Here is a 19,879-nt window from a genome sequence, read left to right as displayed (position 1 = left end):
TTAAAATCTTATTTGACGGGAAGAAAGCAATATGTTGTCTAGAATGATCGGGAATCCACTCTGTTGGACATTACTAATGGAGTGCCTCAGGGTTCCATCCTTGGTCCGCCTTTGTTTATAATATACATAAATGATGTACTATTTGCAACAAATGCTGCTTGCAGTATACTCTATGCGGATGACACATCATTGATTGAATCGGGAAAAGATCAAACTAATTTAAATCAAAAGGCTGTCACCACACTCTCCTTGATTGAGCAGTGGTTCTTTGCAAATAAACTTGAATTAAATTCCGATAAAACGAATACTCTAATTTTCAATACCAATAGAAGAAGTAAAAAATCTGAACCGGTCAAACTTCTTGTTGTTTACCTAGATGCGTCTTTAACCTGGTCGCCTCATGCAGACTACCTGTGCGGTAAATTGTCTTCTCAGGTTTTTGTTCTGAGACAACTGCGAGGTTCCATCTCGCAAAGCACTCTCCGTATAGTTTATTTTGCACTATTTCATAGTGTCTTATCATATGGACTACTATTGGGGGGGGAACGCGACGGAGGCCGAGAGCGCCTTTAGATTGCAGAAGTCTGCGGTTCGGGTTCTTGGGGATGCTCTGCCGTCCAGCCATTGCAGACAAAATATTCAAAGAATTGAAAATACTTACGTTACGATGTATGTTTATTCTCCAAACTTTAGTTGAAATCCACTCAAATTTGTTTTTCCGACTCATGCCGGATAACACAGCTACATGACGCGAACAGCTGACATTATCTTAACATTAAGATCGAGGTTGTGTACTACACAAAAAAATAAACTTAATCTAGATTTGTATAATACTTTTGCAAACACTCTTTTTCGGTCCAAAAACATTGATGTTAAACGACTTTCGATTAAAAAATTCAAACAACTGTCAATAAAGTTTTTTAAAGAGCATTGTTTCTATTCCATGAACGAATTTGTTACTCATCAGGCACAGTAGACCTAAGTTATTTCATAAATTAATTATTCTTAGAGTTAATAAGTAATAAATAAATAAATAAGTTAATAAGTTTTTGTATTTATAAGTGGTCAATAAACGATTATTTATTAAGTATTTGCTCCAGTCATCTCCGTTCTTGCCAAAACAAACTCTTGACTAAAAATGGCATTTATCAAATTTGTAGAATAATGTGCTATTTTTATTATTGTTTTGCAAAATATGTCAACGTTATTCTATTTTTACTGAAACATTTATTTCGGATATCTAACCATTTAAGAAGATGCAGTAATGTAACGCATAATACACCTAAAAGACAAGACAAGAATGTTATAGTTAAACACAAAAAGAAGGCCGAAAAACAATTTAAAAAAGATTTACACAGAATTGTCGATCCAAATACGTTAGAATAGTCAGAACCAGAAGAAAAATGCACAATTAAATTAGAACAAAAAATGCTTGAAAATACGTGAATTTGTGTATTTAATAAAGAAACGGTGTTGCCGAAACAGCTGTCATAAATCATTAAAAATTGTGAAAATCTGAACATTTTTTGTTCTAATTTAATTGTGTTAAATGGATTTTCATCAAGTAAAAGCCACCTCAGTCCAAAAAATGTACATGAAATATAAAAAGGAAACAGTCAACAGTGATTCAATAAACACTTAGCTCGTACCTACGCTTTATATGCGGAATATACCTTATTAGTAAAATGATTTTGGGATAAGTTTACTGGAAAAAAAGAGTTACATCAGAGAGATGGAGGAGGCAGGATCTATTATTGCATAGTCGGTTAACCGCAACTAAATAAATTTGAAGGATTCCGAAACAGAGACTGTACTTTTAGTCTTCGTAACCAAATTTTAAAGTTCGTGCTTCTCATTTCAGCAAAGAGTTAAAACTATAAACTCAGACGATATATATATCGACCGTCATTTCGGAAACGATAAGCGTATTTTCTCGGTAGAAAACACGATTAGTCTCACGAAACCGGATACGATAATGACTAGATCAAGTTCGGCGGCGAGGTAGGTTAGTAGATCACAGTCCTGCCCTGTTTATCATCCAGATCGATTCTCGCGTTGGTCCAGGCGCCCGGCGTAGGGCGCCACACGGAATCATCTCTCCAGGCGGTGGTGTTCGAGATTCGTTGAGTTTAGTGTCGACAATCCAGTCGGCGTTGACGCACAGAACGCTTTTTGACGTTTGATCCAGACTACGCGGCGGTGAAATACGGTTTGGTGGTTTTCGTATAGAGCCGTCGCACGCCGCTGGCCGAGGAAGAAGGTAGGACGGAAGTATTCGAGCGTTTCGCGGAAAATAATTGGGTTTGCGAAATAGAAAAACGGTGGAAAAGTCAAAATTTCGGAAAATTAAGAATTTTTACCATCTACAAGCTTGCGAATACCTACTTCAATAACATTTTTAAAATATTGGGCGGCGAGAAATAATTTCTAGGAATATTTTAATTTTCTTTTCCAATTACAAGAGGTAATGCCAAAAGCAATGAAAACTATCGCCAAATTTTAATAAGGTTGCCTATTTGAAAAAGTTTTAGAATTCAAAATATTAGCAACAAAACGTTTTTTTTATTTTTCAATTATTTACAGGACTTTCGCGGACAACTAATAACATTGTTATTTTGAAAAGAACACACTGTATATGAAAGCATTTATTAATTCCTCCTAACTTTCTAGATTATATTTCGCACTAAGTTTTGTATAGGTACCTAAGTCTTACTTATTTCTGCCATTTTAAAAAGTTACTTGGCTTGCTAGGAGTTTGTAAATCAACGATTGCCAGTTTTATGTCGCCCAGCTTAGTAAATTTTTATTGTTATTGCTATTTTAAAACACAAAAGGGATCTCTTGTCTACTCAACTTTTTCCTAAATATGAAATAAGGAAGAAAATACTGATAGTAAATAAAACAAATTAAAAAGAAATTTTAGAGAATAAATAACATGTGTAGCACCCCGAAAAAATATTCGGGCTGCCACGGCACCTTTAAGAAATGCTTATGTTATATTGGTTGATCATCGATGACTTAAAATTTGCACTTGTGCTTCAAGTGGTAAGTATAGTCCGGCACACGATAAATGGTCATGACTGTGATAATGCTGTTAACGCTTTTATCTGCTCCTAGGACTCCTGGACCAATAAATCAAACCTGCCCAGGGGAGTACTAAGGAAACACAAAATGTATGAATACGTTCTGTTGTATTGCGTACTGTATAATTGTGATTATATAAACAATAAATACAATTAAACGTCAGAATAGTTTGAATCTGCGTTATTACTATCATCCATTAATATCATTAATTATTTTTACGTTGTCCCAGGTTTTTTTATAATTATTTTTAAGTGCATCGGCGACATTTTTAGGTTTATATTATTGCGTCAAACTTTGGTTTTTAATTCGGCCCATATAAAGTTCTATGGAATTCACATCGCAGTGATAAGGTGGTAATCTAAGGGGTGTATTGACAGATTATAACACAATTTGATTCTTAAGACTTCAACTATTTGCTGTTTTTATATAAGTATCTTTGAAATAACTGCCTTTTTGCTATTGATCTTTGGTACTTTTTAGTCAAAGTGCTGTGATAACTAGCATTATCATGGACTATTACGCTACCTGCTGAGAACCAGAGAAACTTTTACCCAATTTTTAAAAAGTCTTTTATGTTTTTTATCTGAAAGTATCAAAGCGTTTGACCTCCAAGCTTGCCTCGAGCTACATCAAAATGCAGTTCGATGAAGAATTTTGACATGCTTTTTTAAAAATTTGACCGGTCAATTTCACAACCCTAGTCATGTTTGTCGAATCAGGACTAATTAATATGTGTTTCATATTTCTGCGCGCAATGTTTCACCACTGCCAGTAAACTTTTCACTGTCTTTTAATTTTTGTTTCAATGATTCAAGTGACGGAATCTGATTACTCTCATACATCGCCATCGCATACACTTCGCGTCTTTGTCACATCGTTGCATTCTAGTGAATCTTTATAAAGAAATTGACTCAAAGTTGAACTCGAAATGCTAGTTAACTCTACTGCAAAAAATAATGACAGCCTAAATGCCCACTGAGGTTTTAAGAAGACCTGGGGACAATTTTTTTATTTTATTTGCTATGTTTAAGTTTCAGAAATATTATAGTAAACTTTGAGTGATGTCCAATAATAAAGGTTAAATTTTCTATAAATTTTACTTCATATACTCGTGAAACGATTGCCTTGCTCCACATATCCAAAGGAGACTTTCTCTTTGATTCGTTATTCTCCTCCGATGCATCGTAGAAATTTTCTTCAAGTCATGGTCTAAACATATCAAATTATGAATGTAACACCACCATTGGAAAGCCCAAATGCTCTTTAAATTTCTGCTAATATAAAAGTACTGATAAACGCTTGCAAATCGGTTTTGTATTGGTTTATTTCACAGTTTATAGAGGGTAAAGGGCTTTCCATTTATGGTAGACCGGGAAAGTCATGATCGTTTATCGTGTTTTGCACTGATTATACTTGGTAAGAAAACTTCGCCCTTAAATTATAAAATCCTAGTTTTTAAGATAATAATTATTTTTGATTTTTGAAAATTTAACACTTTCTAGTCTCGCAAACTTTATCGCCTTTTGTTTATTTTTAAAAGTTTGTTAAGCCGGCATGCTAATTCCAACGAGTACATCTTGTGTGCCACGGATCACACTAAGAATTCGAGCTTGGAAATAGTATCTTGTCGTTGCTGAAGAACGACGAAATTGTCAGCCAACTAACAATCAATTATTTGTAAAACTTCCAAACTTTTTTTTTCAAATTTTCAAACTGTGGCGTGTTTTATAAAAGCTCTTTAAATAGATCAAACGTAAATTAAAAATAATCACCGGAGCAGATAATTTAATATTTCCGACTGTGGAGGAAAATATTTTGAAATCCTATTTTTCGCATAAACTCTATTATTTGGACGACGCCATTTTTTATTATCTAATTACATGACAAAAATTATGTTGCTAAATTTTTCCATACATCCGTTTTGGAAATCCGACGATAAATTTTCGGGAAATGTTCCCAAGAAAGTTTTCGCAGTTATACTGACGATGTAAGTCCCCTACGATTGCCTCATTTGGGTGGCGTGAAATAGAGACGTAAAATAAATATTCAATTTTATGTTACATTTGCTTTTGTGGATTTTCAAACTTTGGGAGTTGTTTTCAGCGCGATTAGCGATCCCGATCCGCCTGGGTATTAAATTTGAAACCTACTAATACAATTCTATAAATTTTTTATTGGTTCATTTGTTCAAAGTGTTTTGCGCAGAACAAATTTAAGCTATTCAAATACAACCTTATAAATCTTCAAAAAGCGATTAAATAAATCACCATCCAATTAAACTGATGTAGGTGAACAAAATACCTGCCTTTTTTCAGTTGTTGTTTCAGTCGTTTAACATCTGTATCTTTTAGACATTTTGCTATTTCAGGGTTACTGTTACTTTTTTTTTTTTTTGATTTATTGGGACTTTTGAATAGTATCGGCCACATGGGTCTATGATGCACTTTTTATGTAGTTTGATGAGAACTCTCAACGAAGCAACTGGGTTGTTCCGTTGATTTGCATTTATTTTACCGTGTTATATTTTTCACTAATTTTATTTTAATAAACTGCACTAAGATTTTCTTAATCTTTTTATTCTAAACAATAAAAAAATGAAAAATTATGGGCCCAGCACGCTTCCACTGCGCCTTAGTGGAAAGTTTTGTCAAAATAATTTGCAGAGAAAAAAATTGCGTCGGGCGCATAATATAGTGGGTTCGCTTTGTCTTTGTTGCCTGTCAAGTCGGCAGTGCAGTGCAGTGCAGTATTATATGTGGAAATTTTGGATAACGTTTTTGCTACAAGTAAAAGACCTCACCGGTGTTGTGATGGGGACTGCAATTCTCCTCAGCTGGGTAGAAAAAAATTGCACCCAAATTTAATCAAGTGTGGCGGTATTGTGCGGAGATACATCCGTCGATGCTAAGCAAAATGGGTGGGAGAAAAGGTTTGAGGACTTTGGTGAAAAAGCAGCTTAATCAATAAAAAATACTTAGCAGCTTGCTTTTCATGTTGAAAAGACGAGATGGGACCACCAAAGAAGAGCAAAAGGAGATTCTTGAACTGAAGACGAGAACAAAATGCGCTTATTGTAGAGAAAAAGGACAATGGGTTCACGACTGTCCAAAGAAAAGCAGAAATAATACCCACGAATCGGAGAGAACGTCGGCGTATCTTTTCATATTCCTTAACCTCTGATGATTCAGGTGCTAGCATTAATGAAAAAAACTTCACCACACTGGAATCATTAACAGAAGCGTATTTTGTTAAAGTAGTCGATAACAAAGTACTAAAAGCAACCGGCAAGGGAATTATCACAATCTAGGAAAAAGTGAATCACCACCAAGTCAAAGCTTTGGCATGAGCGAAAATACGTGTAAGCAACTTAACGTGCGTGAAATGCACAACAATAAACTTTGTCTACTCCCGTCTGTAAAATACCTAATTACCCACCGATCTAGCGTGCGGGAAGCGTCACTTTACTACGTTAGTTTCGTTTCCCACGAATCCGAGCTATTTCGGATATTTCCGGGATTTTACCGCACGGATTTGGGAGAGATCGGATGTTTTCGGAGATATTTCCCACGCTTTGAATTTTGACGTTTGTCAATTCTGACGGTCATGTCAGTTAATGTATTTGTGTTGTTTTGCGAAAATGTACCCAAAAACTAACGGTCATAGAAAAAGTATAGTATGCAACACGTTCGGTAAACTTTTTAACTCACTCTATTAAAAACTCGCTCCGCTCGTGATTAAAGCGATCCCCACGCGGTGGAATGAAAAATTTAGCAGTTTCTTAACAGCGTCTAACTTCAAGCATTGTGAAAGTTACAAGTGTGTGTTTTTTCAGGGAAAGTAAATGATTTTCCAGTATATTTAGCGCTCTATGTTGATGACGGGCTTATATTGTGCCAGAATATGTGGGTGTTTCGACCAAGTTTTGAGTTTTCTCAAGAGTAATTTTTAAAATACCGTAGACCGCGCGTGTGATTTCGTGATTTAGAAATTGTACGTAATCGTAAGCAAAAGTTATTAACTATTAGGTATGCAGTATATGTAAATAAATTAATTAGCAAACTTAATTTGCAAAACGCAAAAGTTTATAGCGAGCCGGCTGAGCCAGCTATATAAAAACAATAAACAAATAATCAAAGGAACAGTAATGTTCCACATTGTGAAGCTGGCGGATCTGATATGGAATATGCTGTTAATTATGGCAGGCAATTTCGGGATTGTTATATAGATGAGCACTGGCAATTTGTAAAGAAAATTTATCATTACTTAAAAGGAACCGTTGATTTTTTTATATAACATTTGGCAACAGTGGGAGTTTAAATATGTTTGCTGACGCAGATACAGTAGGTTGTTCAGACACTAGAAAATGAAAAAGTGGTTTCATTTTTGTTTTAAACAGCGGACAATTTCTTGGTCTAGTCAGAGCCAAACCGTGTTATCACTATTAACGGCAGAGTCTGAATATATTGAACGTGCACACAGCGTGAAAGAGTCAGTTGTGCCAATTTTTATTAGACTTAAATGTAAGTATTAGGAAATAATATATTATGCAACAAGTGCAGTAAACGGCATTTGACTTACGAGTTTATTTGACACGAGCGGAGCGCAGCCGAGCGAGTTTTTAATAAACGGGTGAATTAAAAAGTTTACCGAACGTGTTGCATACTATACATTTTCTACGACCGTTAGTTTTTGGTTACATTTTCGCAAAACAACACAAATACATTTACTGACATGACCGTCACAATTGACAAGCGTCAAAATTCTAAGCGTGAGAATTATCTCCGAAACCATCCGATCGCTTCCAAATCCGTACGGTAAAATCCCGGAAATGTCCGAAATGGTTCGGATTCGTGGGAAACGAAACTGACGTGGTAAAGTGATGCTTCCCGCACGTTAAATCGGTATCTAATTGGGTATTTTACAGAAGGGAGCAGAAAATAGTATATTATGCAACAAGTGCGGTAAACAGCATTTCACTCGAGAGTTTATTTGACACGAGCGGAGCGAGTGTTTAATAAAAATGTGACTTAAAAAGTTTACCGAACGTGTTGCATACTATACTTTTTCTACGACCGTTAGTTTTTTGATACATTTTCGCAAAACAACACGAACACATTCACTGACATGACCGTCAGAATTAACAAACGTCAAAATTCAAAGCGTGGGAAATATCTCCCCAAAACTTCCGATTGCTCCCAAATCCGTGCGGTAAAATTCCGGAAATGTCCGAAATGGCTCGGATTCGTGGGAAACGAAACTGACGTGGTAAAGTGACGCTTCTTGCACGCTAGATCGGTGGGTAACTAGGTATTTTACAGAAGGGAGTAGAAAAATAAAATTATTTCTAGACAACCAGGTAGCTATTACGATGGCAAGTTGCTCAGAGCATCATAAACGCTCTAAGAATATCATAAGGTATCACTTTGTAAGAGCTATTGTAAACAGAAAATCCGTTGAATTAAAGTCCAAAAAGCTAGTAGCTAGCCTATTCAAAATAAGTGGGAGTGTTGAGAATTATGTATTATTTGAGAATGGTCGTTTAACATCTGTATCTTTTAGATATTTTTTTATTTAAGGGCTGCTGTTACTTTTATGCCTTTTTTGATTTATTGGTACTTTTGAATAATATCGGCCACGTAGGTCTATGATGGGCTTTTTAGGACCCTTTTTAGGTGGTTTGTTAAGAAGTCTCAACGAAGCAACTGCGTTGTTCCGTCGATCTGCATTTATTTTACTCTATTATATTTTTCACTAATTTTATTTTAATAAATTGCACTAAGATTTTTTAAACTGTGTTGAATCCTTTTATTCTAAACAATAAAAACTTCAACAATTCTGGATACGAACATTCCTCACTTTCATTCATTCTATCCTTTTGGGTGTAAAATAACGTAATCTTTCGAAAAATTATCTCACTATTTTTTTTGTTTTTTCATAATCCCTTTGGAATTCCTTGATACTGTTCATCAAAATTCCTCTGCGCTGTACTCTTTTTTTTATTATACCAAATATTAACTCGTTGTTTTTGCACGTCAGTGTAGTATTCGAGTATGGTGAAGTTGATATTCTAAATTTCTGCAATATCCGTATGTGATAAACAAAAAAAAAACAATTATGATAAGGAGTCATGTCTGCTCTGGAACTAACCTAAACTACTAAGGACTTAGCATGTTTACGGTAAAATTTGAACTAAACTATAAAGAATTTCATACAATTCTCTTAAAAATATGACAGTTTTTTCGCGGGCGAATGACCTATCGATTTCTTGCTAAAAAAAAGTATTTTTAAAGGAGTTTCAAAAGTTTCATAAAACTTTTACGCTTTCGAGTTATGAGAGTCAATGGGATAGCAGAGAGTCATAAAATATAAAGAACGCGGTTATTGTAATTGAGGAGTTTTTACGGGCAACGAACTTAATTTACTGGAAAACGCTCTTAAACGTTAAGTCTAATGTACGGCCTGTGGTACATTACTCGAAATAATTTTGTATTGAATACAATTACACAATTACAATGTTGCAGCGTCGGATAAGTTTCTCTTTCAGTTACTTGCTTCTGAACTGCGACAGAGCTTATATCATAGTTTAATTTGCGTAATGTGCCTGTTCCGTGGACGAGCTGTCTACGTAGGTGCTTAATACGACGTATGCCACCTTCAAAATGAGTAACGTGATTACTCTTGGCAGCCGAAAAGGAGAGCCTTGGAAGTTCACTGAGCAGAATATATTCATTAACGCGGTGCGACGGGTGGTTTTAATCTGTTGCGGAGCTCTTTAGTAATGAGCATATCATCCACGTGTTGCCACATTGCTCAGAATAATTTTTGGATGTTGCCAAGCTTGTAAAGAAAAATTAGGAAAAGTTGTTGAGAATTAAAAGTTATTATATATAATAAAAGCTTGTAAAGAAAAATTAGGAAAAGTTGTTGAGAATTAAAAGTTATTATATATAATAAAAAAAACATCTTTGTTCATTAAAAAATACAACGAAAATTAGCATAGCTATAGACGTAACTTTATACAGCTTGTATGTTCTTAATTATGGTATTTCAAAGAGATGTAAGGGAATAAAATACCGATCTAGCGTGCGGGAAGTGTCACTATTACACGTCAGTTTCGTTTACCACGGATTCGAGCCACTTCGGACATTTCCGGGATTTTACCGCACGGATTTGGGAGCAATCGGATGTATTCGGAGATATTTCCCACACTTGAATTTGGACAATTCTGACGGTCATGTCAGTGAATGCATTCGTTGTTTTGCAAATATGTACCAATTCAAATACTACGCGCTATAAGCTACAATTAAAATCTAGTGGACTATCCGGTAAGTAAAGTGAGATTTATAATTTAAGTTTCTCACAGAAATTTCACATACCGTTCGCATGAACTTTAGTGGTTTTTACAGTTTTGTACGATTTTCAAATATCCATGTTTCATCATTACAAACAAAATAACATTGAAGGTTAGGACCTGTTTTTTAATCGTCTTAAAAGCCGGATGATTTTTCTTCCAATTACAGTTTTTTTCTTTAAATAAACTACTCAATGGTCAATTGTAAAAGTTAAATAATAGATAACGTTTCAAAATTGTGTTTTTCTACTCCCGTCTATAAAATACCTAATTATGCAGCGATCTAGCGTGCGGGAAGCGTCGCTTTAACACGTCAGTTTCGTTTCCCACGAATCCGAGCCACTTCGGACATTTCCGGGATTTTACCGCACGGGTTTGGAAGCAATCGGATGTTTTTAGAGATATTTCCCGCACTTTGGATTTTGACGTTTGTCAATTCTAACGGTCATGTCAGTGAATGTATTCGTGTTGTTTTGCTAAAATGTAGCCAAAAACTAACGCTCGTAGAAAAAGTATAGTATGCAACACATTCGGTAACCTTTTTAACTCACTCGCTTATTAAACACTCGCTCCGCTCATTTCAAATAAACTCGTGAGTCAAATGTCGTTTACCGCACTTGTTGCATAATATACTACAAGACACTCGTTTATTAAACATTCGCTCGCTCAAATGTTGTTTACCGGACTTTTTGCATAATATATTATGATAGTTTAAAAGTTTCATTTCCAGAGCTATTACACTAGGTAACCGATACTGTCAAGTTGATTTTCTTACACGTTTGTCAATTCTAATGGTCATGTCAGTGAATATATTCGTGTTTTGCGAAAATGTACCCAAAAACTAACAGTCGTAGAAAAAGTATAGTATGCAACACGTTCCGTAAACTTTTTAACTCACTCGTTTATCAAACACTCGCTCCGCTCGTGCCAAGTAAACTCTTGAAACAAATGCCGTTTACCGCACTTGAGGTATAATGTCCTACTAGCCAACCGTAGGGAAAATACTTGAAATAAGTAATTCATTCTAGCGCGAGGATAGATAATTTGAACATTAAAATTATTTAGGTCTCAGTAACTTAAAGGTTTGGGTCGCACTCGAGAAATTTTAGTATGGTGGAGTGTACGTATGGATAATCCAATCCGTAAGGTTAAAGCTGTGTAGCTTAAAGTTTTTTAGATTTTACTTCACTTTAGTCATTGACTCTTGGCAGCAAATATTGCACTTTCTATAGTTGAACCTATCCGTGGAATACAATAAACACTCTTAAACAAAGCTACAACAGACAGACAGACAGAACGGGCCATTCATAAAGGTGTTTTCCGAAGTTAAGTCAAACAATCTACAAAGTAGCAGTCCTAAAATATAAAAAAAGCGGTTAGAAAAAGTTATTACAGTTATAATCAAATGCCAAGGCAAAACCTCCTTGGTATTTTTGTTAATGATGTTCTTTTTTGTCTTTAACCTAAACATTTCTGTAAATTAATCAAAATTAAATGGTTAAATATTAAAAAACTCTAATTTAAAGTGATTCATATGTTTCATACAAGTGAGCACACAGTACGCGCAGTATGATTTAGCGATAACCAAAACTTTCAGTGTTGGCGAATATTTAAATTATAAAGTTCCCGCAAGTAAATGTGAATCTAGGAATGCAAAATTATAGGTAGTAAAAAAATGAAAAGGCTTGATTTATTTCCCTTTTATGGAAATATCCATTCTCTTCGCAATTTCTTAATACGCGACAGACGTTGCGAGAGAACTTTCACGATATTTCTATACGCAATATAAATACTTAGTAGTCACTCCCATAATCTGCGAAGCGTTTCAAGAAATCCTCTCCGGTCGTTTTTCCGAGACAATTTTTCCCACTTGACTGCGTCGTCAATTTCGCATGCGGAGGAAATAGCTTTAGGCGAATAATTCGACTATGCATTTTCCGCAAAATATGAAAGATAACGCGTCCGATGCACCGCTAAACAAATTGGACAAAATGTAAGTACTCGACTTAAAGGTAAATGGCATTTCGGAAGTTGAGCGAAAATAAATAAACCTAAATATACCTATTATTGTATTGAAAAAAATACGTTACGCTATCTGTACTTTAACTTTGCGATTAAATTGTTTAGAACTCGATAATTTAAAGGTTTGGGGCAGAGCATTGTATAACTAATGACAGATGTGCAGAAAATGACTACTTAAACGATCATGCAGTGGATGCCTATGATCATGATTAAGGAATGGAACAGGTGAAGTATGGATAATTTCACATGTGAGTCTTAAGCTGTATAGCGTAAAGTTATCTTTTTAATATTCAAGGCAAATTTTAAGGACGAGTGATGTGTAAGCCCAAAATTTAATTTATTCAATTAGTGAATCTACAAATAATTCTAATTAAATGCTATCTTCAGAAGCAGTTCCATATTGCATCAGTATTTTAGGTAAGGTAAAGCTCTATAGCAATTCGGTTAACATTGATGTTTTTATATTTATTCTAATTTTTGTGACTTTTTATTACAAAATACATTTATCTAAACGAAAAATACAACCACAGAACGTCAGTTACAGCCACTAATATTCTCGAAACAGAGCTTTTTTTTCTAACAACTATAACACCGCAATTTGTTCAAGGAAATCCCTGGTTGAAAGGACAAATATTTTTCGAGAAAAGTCAGAATTTGCATTCCGCAGAAAATAAAAGCAGTTTAGATGTTTCTTAATTCTTTTATTCACTGATAAATAATCTTCTCGCGGGAGACTCCTGAACGATGAAGAAATGAGCGAGAACTAAACAGTGGACATAAACGGGAACTTGTGTCTAACTAGAGATTTCTTTTTGTGATTATTTTTCAAGAAAAATAATTAATTTTTAAAAGAAACTTCTACAGGCTACTGTAACACTGTATCTTTCGAACAAATGGAACTTCTTCAGTGTTTCAGTTAATAGTAAAATAATTAATATTTTCTCTTTAGAACAACATACGATATAAAATTGTAGTGAAAATGTCCCGCAAGAAACTGTAGTAAATATCATTGAAATACCTTGCAAAATATACCAATTGATCTTAATATAACCTCCCAGATTCGAATGTGATTGTTAGTTAGAACGAAAATAGAATTATCAAACTCAATTAGCGCTTCAGAAGTAGTTCTCGACTTGGGTTGCGCGAGAGAAGGAAACTTGCGAATTTAGCAGAAGAGCTCTAATGGCAGTGCATTGTGCCGAGAGACGAGTTTAAATTAAACTCATAATTTTGTATTGAAATTAAACGCAGTGCATAATGTGTTCCATAAAGTCGTTATACATTTTACTAGTGGAGTAATAAACGAAAAGAAGACTTTTCGTTGCGCGGAAAATTGCAATGAATAACATTAAACCGGAACCCGTACCTACGTCGTGAGAGTCGGGCTATAACCACTTTTAACGAAGAAATATGAGACGAGCTTTCAGAAAATTGTAATTATTGTTTGTGTGACGATTCGAGTTTGGAATGGCAGTTCTGTTTTATGTCGCGTTGGAACACCAGGTGGTTGTTAAAACCCATTTTCAGAATTTTGTTAAGGGAATAACACATAGCTCAGCTCCAGTCATAACTAAGCCGAGGTGTCTCTTGTGTATGTCCTTTGTAAACATTCTAATAAACAAAATCGATTAATATTTGGTCATGCCTTGAAACACTCTTTCTCCAGTGCCTTCGTTAGTTCTCTTCCTTTTCCTGATATTCTTGGTCTTATGCAAAAACGAAATGAACGCGAGAAGGAAATTGACAGAAAATGGATCACTCTGCTAGATCAATCAAAGACAAGTGTTTTTGACGGAAATTACTGCGTGTCAATTCGCGTATAATATGCCTTTACGGAAAACCATGATCGACTATCGGAAACTAAGTCCGAGTTTTCGAATCGAAATTTTGGCTGCAAATTAACTGTCAGGTTTAATTGAAAAGGATTTTGGGAATGCTTTACCAAAACAAAAAAAAATCTAATTTCTACTCTAAAATAATCAATTAAAGTATTTCACTATAATATACTGTAATATAATATACTATAATATACAATAGACTTCTAATAATAAGAATAAGAACTCGCTTGAGTCTTGCCACTAAAATGGTATTTATAAAATTTTACTACAAAATGTCAATGCTTTACGGACTGTTTATTCTATCAAAAAATTTTACTTTTGCCATGAGACTTTGACATTTTATTGTTTATGAGTTTGATCCAAAGAACATTTTTTCTTTTAATTGGAGTATTCGTATATCAATACACTTAATATTAATATTATATCTAACGAGAGTATATTCATTGTTCTATTTATACAGAGTTATTCTACAGTATAGAAATGGTAGCACAGATTGACTTTGCTAAATTATTTGAATATAGTTTCGGTCGGGGTTTTCTATGGTGAAATAACTATCGAACACTTTAATATATTATAAACATTAATTAAAAAATTCCAAAGTATGAATTTAAGTGGAACCTTTAAATTTGTTTATTAGTAAATGAGATTACTCTATTGATGACTTTTTCTTTCATAAAGTGTAGGGTTTTCAACATCGTATATGTATTTCATGCAACGTTTTGTTAATTTTTATGACGTCTGACGGTTGTCATTTGCTGAATTTAATTGAAATTGAAACTAATTACAAAAAATAAAAAAAAGCATGTGTCGCACAAGCATGTGATTGCACAAATATACACTTCTTGCACTAGGTCCGTGATGGCAAACCTTTTAAGCTCCTTGCGTCAAAATTAAAAAAAAAAAACCGTAACAGTAACAGCTGTGGCCGTTATGAGAGACAAATATTTGAATTATAAATTATTTAATCTTTGATCACTGCACTAGTTACACAAATAACTGTTATGGAGGCATGAAATCTCATTTTGCCCGCTTTTTGTATTTTTTGGTTTTAAATAATAATACCAGGTTTATATATGCACAATGATTCTTGAAATTCACATTTTGATAAAAACCAAGCCATTGAAAACAATCTTGCATTTATTCTTAGAAAACCGCAGATATAGATCTATTTCTACGTCATTTTTACCTTTCACGCTATGCAATTAAAAAATGGTTTGCTCATTCAGTATTTGATCCTTGATTTGAATGTCTTTTTGGTGTCTGTTTTGCAATCTACAGTGCATAATAAAAATCGGTTTGCTATTTTGGATCAAGAATATGAAATGAGAAAGAATTGAGAGAACAGTTACTTTGCCGTTCCAATCTTCTTTTCTGATTGAACCATAAACCATACTGCAGCAGTACTGAATTCAATTCAACCTGAAGCAACTGGAAGCTGTAAAAATACCCCCTTAAGCCGAATTGACAAAAGAGCTTTCTTATTTTCAGGGTCATCATGGCTCAAAAGAAAAACTATAGAATATTTCGTCGGATCACTTGAAGCTGTCCCACGTGAAGCACAAAATTATGGCTCGCTAAGGGGCCGATTATGGCAGGCCTGCTGCTGTTGGGGTTGCTGGCCTGCGTTCACCCTCTGACTCCCTCTCAACTCCCGGTTCTGGTCCTGTCTGAAATCTGTTATTATCCCGTCAACATGTCCCGCGTGAAACAAGAACTCGACTCCGTAAATGTCACGACGGACATGTTGAGTTACGAAGGTAAGATGGCGGCGATATTTTATCGGAAACGTTTTACGTGGCATCCACCACACACGTGATGAATTATACATTCGATCAACTCGCTAACTCGATTGACGCCGTACTATATTAAATTTTAAAGCCTTTAGGGAGTCGGGAGGGCAGGTTTGAAAGTTTTCCTCGCGGTTTTTCGGATATCCCGTAACTAAATTCAGTTTAGGGCACGTCTTGTCGCCGAAGTTTGTCGGTAATTACAATTTCATTTTCTCGCAGTTTTAATCCATGGGAGGCGGCGATCTCAAGCTTGAAGTTGTTATTAATCGAGGAAACGTGAGGTACAAAAATTTCGGCACCGATGCTTAATTGGATTCAATTAATTTCGACGCCAACTCATTACTAACTTTGGAAATTAATAAAACCATTTGTTGTCGAGGTGTGAATGGAAAAAGTGTGGGTAATGCGTAGTAGCAAAGGGGTGTCCCAAAGTTAAAATTTTCGTCGTTCTGGTATTATTAGTGTCAAAATCATATCTTCCATAAGGTAAGGGTCTGAAAACGGTACACTCTAAAATATTTAGTATTATGGAGCGTTCGTCACAAAATCATGGCTTGAAAATGTACGATTTACTCTTTGCTGCAATAGAACTTTTCGCATTAGGGTCTGAATTTCATCAATTTTGTATTATTTGAATAATTTAGTATTTTTATGACCTTTAAAAAGTGTTGAAAAGAATATTTTAAGAAGCAATTTAAGAAGCGACAATGTTGTTATCTTATGTGTGTGTGTTATCTTAGCTTATGTGTGTTATCTTATGTGCCAAATAAAACGATCCACTATACTGTCTCAACATTTAAAATATTATATTTTTGTTGATACAGGGTGTCCCAAAAGTATCCCCCGACATCAACTTTGTTATTTTAAATGACACTCCCTATATATTACGACATTTTTTGAATCCTTGGTTAAAATAACGGTCACTTACTTAAGAAATTCCCCATTTGAATTTTGCATGGTTTAGGCAGAAATTCAGGTTATGTATTTTTTTTTCATATTTTGATATATTACATATAAAATTGTGTTGTGACGCTACTGATGCAGGTATTGCATTTGCAAATTAATCACAAACTAAAGAGATGATGCACTAATTAATCAGTTTGACAGATGCGCCTCAGCTTATACGGGGTGTCCGTAGTTAATTATCGAGCTTGATTGAAAATACCTAATAACAAAAATAATTAATTAAAGTTTATAACTAACCAAGGTGAAAAATTTGAATAAATAAATCTATAAAAAGAAAATTAACTGAAAACGGTTCGTTAATTAGGTTAACAAAGTTTAGTTAAAAATGTTCCTCTTAAAATGCTCGTTTCATCTGGCATCAAAACAAGAAAAAAATATCAAAATATTTAAAAATGTAGTTGGCTATGACATCGCAATCTTTTTTTTTTGACGCATTATATAAACAAACATTTCTGTTTGTGTTTGTTGTTTTTCATATTTCTATTTAAAAAGTTCATAGGTGTCATCTTTTTTATTTGTATGTATTTTATTTATATTTTAAATCAGTTATAGTTTTTTGATTAACCTATAAACTTTAATTATTTATTTTTGTTATTAGGTAATTTCAATCAAACTAGACAATTAACTATTAAATGTTTCTTTAAATATGAATTCTGAAGTTTTATTAAATCTGTTAATGTGTGTGGTACCTTCTCCCTAGTCTGTGGTTAAATTTTCGTTGCAATTCCTGTAGCACATGATATCGGGGGTACGGGGCACTTTTGGGACACCCTGTATCAACAAAATTATAATATTTCAAATCTTCGGGAGAGAAGAAACTTTTGTATGAAACTTTTTTTTCGTATCTCCTATTTGTTTCCAGATCGTATAATGGATCGTTTTATTTGGCGCACGGTGTACAAGCGTTAGTGTCACGTCTATGCTTATTCAAGAAATATCCGCCGTTCGTGATACATGATACGTGATAAAAACTAGTAAATGTTATATTTTTTAAATTTTTATAAATAAATTTTTATAATTGTTATTGTATGACATATATTGGTTGATTTTTTCAGGTACAGATACATAATTTTATTACATTTAGTACATTAAGCATCGAATACATATTTGAAAAAAATACGGTTGAATGTGTAGGGGGTTTAGAGTGAATATTTTTGAAAAGGAAACATTTCCGTCCAGCTTGAACTAAATTTTATCGACGCACCATTTTCGCGTGAAAACGTAAAAACCATTTTCATGCATGACGAAATGGCAAACATTTTGAGTTTGTCTAAAATTAGTGTTGGACTATCTTTGATTAAAATATTGTCAATTGCTTCCGACAATTTAAATTGAATATAAACAATTATTAGTAAGAAATAACAATAACAAATTTTTGATCCCTTTGTTTGGTTCTCTTCATAATTTCCGAAAACCGAAGTCCGTGGTTGTTGTCTAAAAATTCTTAAAAAATTGCCTCGTGTCATAAAAAATACCCTGTAGATTGTACTAAACTAAAATATGCATTTTATTTCAAAATTCCAGCAGATAAAACTTTGTCATTTCCCTATGAACTACTAAGTAATTAAACATCAGCTATGTTCAAGTTTTTCACTAAAATAAATATTGTGAAGATTGTGATTTACTTCCAACAAGATTTCTCGATACGAGCTGCGAGGAATATACAATTCGAGAATGATATTTTTTCTTTTTGATTTATATGTCAGTCAAAACGAAAGTGAAGTGAATAAAACAGGAACGTACAGCCATCGTGAAAAATCAGCTCTCACGCTGGAGTGGCAGTAGTCGAGACGTGCAATGAAATTTGTAAGAGAAATTTCCAAATAATTTTGTTTCTCCGGTGGCTTTGAATTAAAATTTTCGTAATCCCATGTTATCAAGAAATTTATTAGCGATAACAAATGTAATTAGCAATTTTTCATTAATATACGCGGGATAAGTTTGCGCAGAATATTATCCTTTCGGAAATGGAAACACGACGTAGAGGATTAGTGGTGATTGTCCGAAAACCGCTGGTAACACGGGAATTACCTCCTAAACAAGTTCGCAACAAATGTTGTTGTCAGATTTGAGTTTAATCAATCAAATTCTCACCCTATAGCAGTGATGAAACGATTTCGCATATTGTTATCCGAATTACATGAACTTGGAAAATAGAAATATTTATATTTCAGTTATTTTATTTAAAACATAATAAATTTCTCCTTGATCTTAATATAATAGCTGCAGCGTCTTAATTCTAAAGTCTGTTTCATTGAGTATACAAAATTAAAGGGTCGTTCACAGGGGTAGTTAATTAGCACAAAAAACCACATAAATTGGACAATATTTCAGGTAGGCAATAAACATAGTCAATACTCCTAATAACTTAGTAAAATTTTAATATGCGCTGCTAGTATATATCGTCAACAGTAATAAGTTATGATAATTCTCCCTTATCAGTAAACGGAACCTCATTGTTTTAAATTTTTGTGATAGCCTTAGACATGACATTTTTATAATACATGAAAATTACAGGGAAAAAAGGCAGCAGGTCAAGTGGAACCTCTCAACAAAAGTCCACTACGAATCCTTGATGATCACACAAAATATTAACCATTTACTTTAAAAAGAATATACATATACCACAGTATCCCTTGTCTGGGACAAGCATAACCCCAAAGTCCTTTTTACTTGAGATCAATGAAATTATTTATTGTTTAAGAGAATACATGAAAAGTGTAAAGCAGTGCGCTAAGATAAAAATATTGTCATGATATTGTGATGATGGCTCTGAAGAAGCCAACAGGTTGATTGGCGAAACGTCAGCAAATTTGAATCAACAACAA

At 34.1% G+C, this 19,879-nt stretch overlaps 1 protein-coding gene across 2 annotated transcripts in view; it reads left to right on the top strand.

Moving 5' to 3' along the window:
* Positions 1 to 2,106: 2,106 nt before the first annotated feature.
* The window catches only part of LOC132696079 (retinal guanylyl cyclase 2), a 134,853-nt gene continuing 117,080 nt past the window's right edge, over positions 2,107 to 19,879 (top strand). For both annotated transcript variants that reach the window (XM_060660659.1, XM_060660658.1), the window contains exons 1-2: positions 2,107 to 2,260; positions 15,784 to 16,052. In XM_060660659.1, the coding sequence (XP_060516642.1) occupies positions 15,884 to 16,052 (169 nt within the window). In that variant the 5' untranslated portion in view covers positions 2,107 to 2,260; positions 15,784 to 15,883. The remainder of the gene's footprint in view (positions 2,261 to 15,783; positions 16,053 to 19,879) is intronic.

The sequence above is a fragment of the Cylas formicarius genome, unplaced genomic scaffold (genome assembly GCF_029955315.1).
Source record: "Cylas formicarius isolate icCylForm1 unplaced genomic scaffold, icCylForm1.1 PGA_scaffold_1__22_contigs__length_36826433, whole genome shotgun sequence".
In the NCBI taxonomy this organism is placed as follows: domain Eukaryota; kingdom Metazoa; phylum Arthropoda; class Insecta; order Coleoptera; family Brentidae; genus Cylas; species Cylas formicarius.
This window is presented reverse-complemented; position numbering and strand designations above follow the sequence as displayed.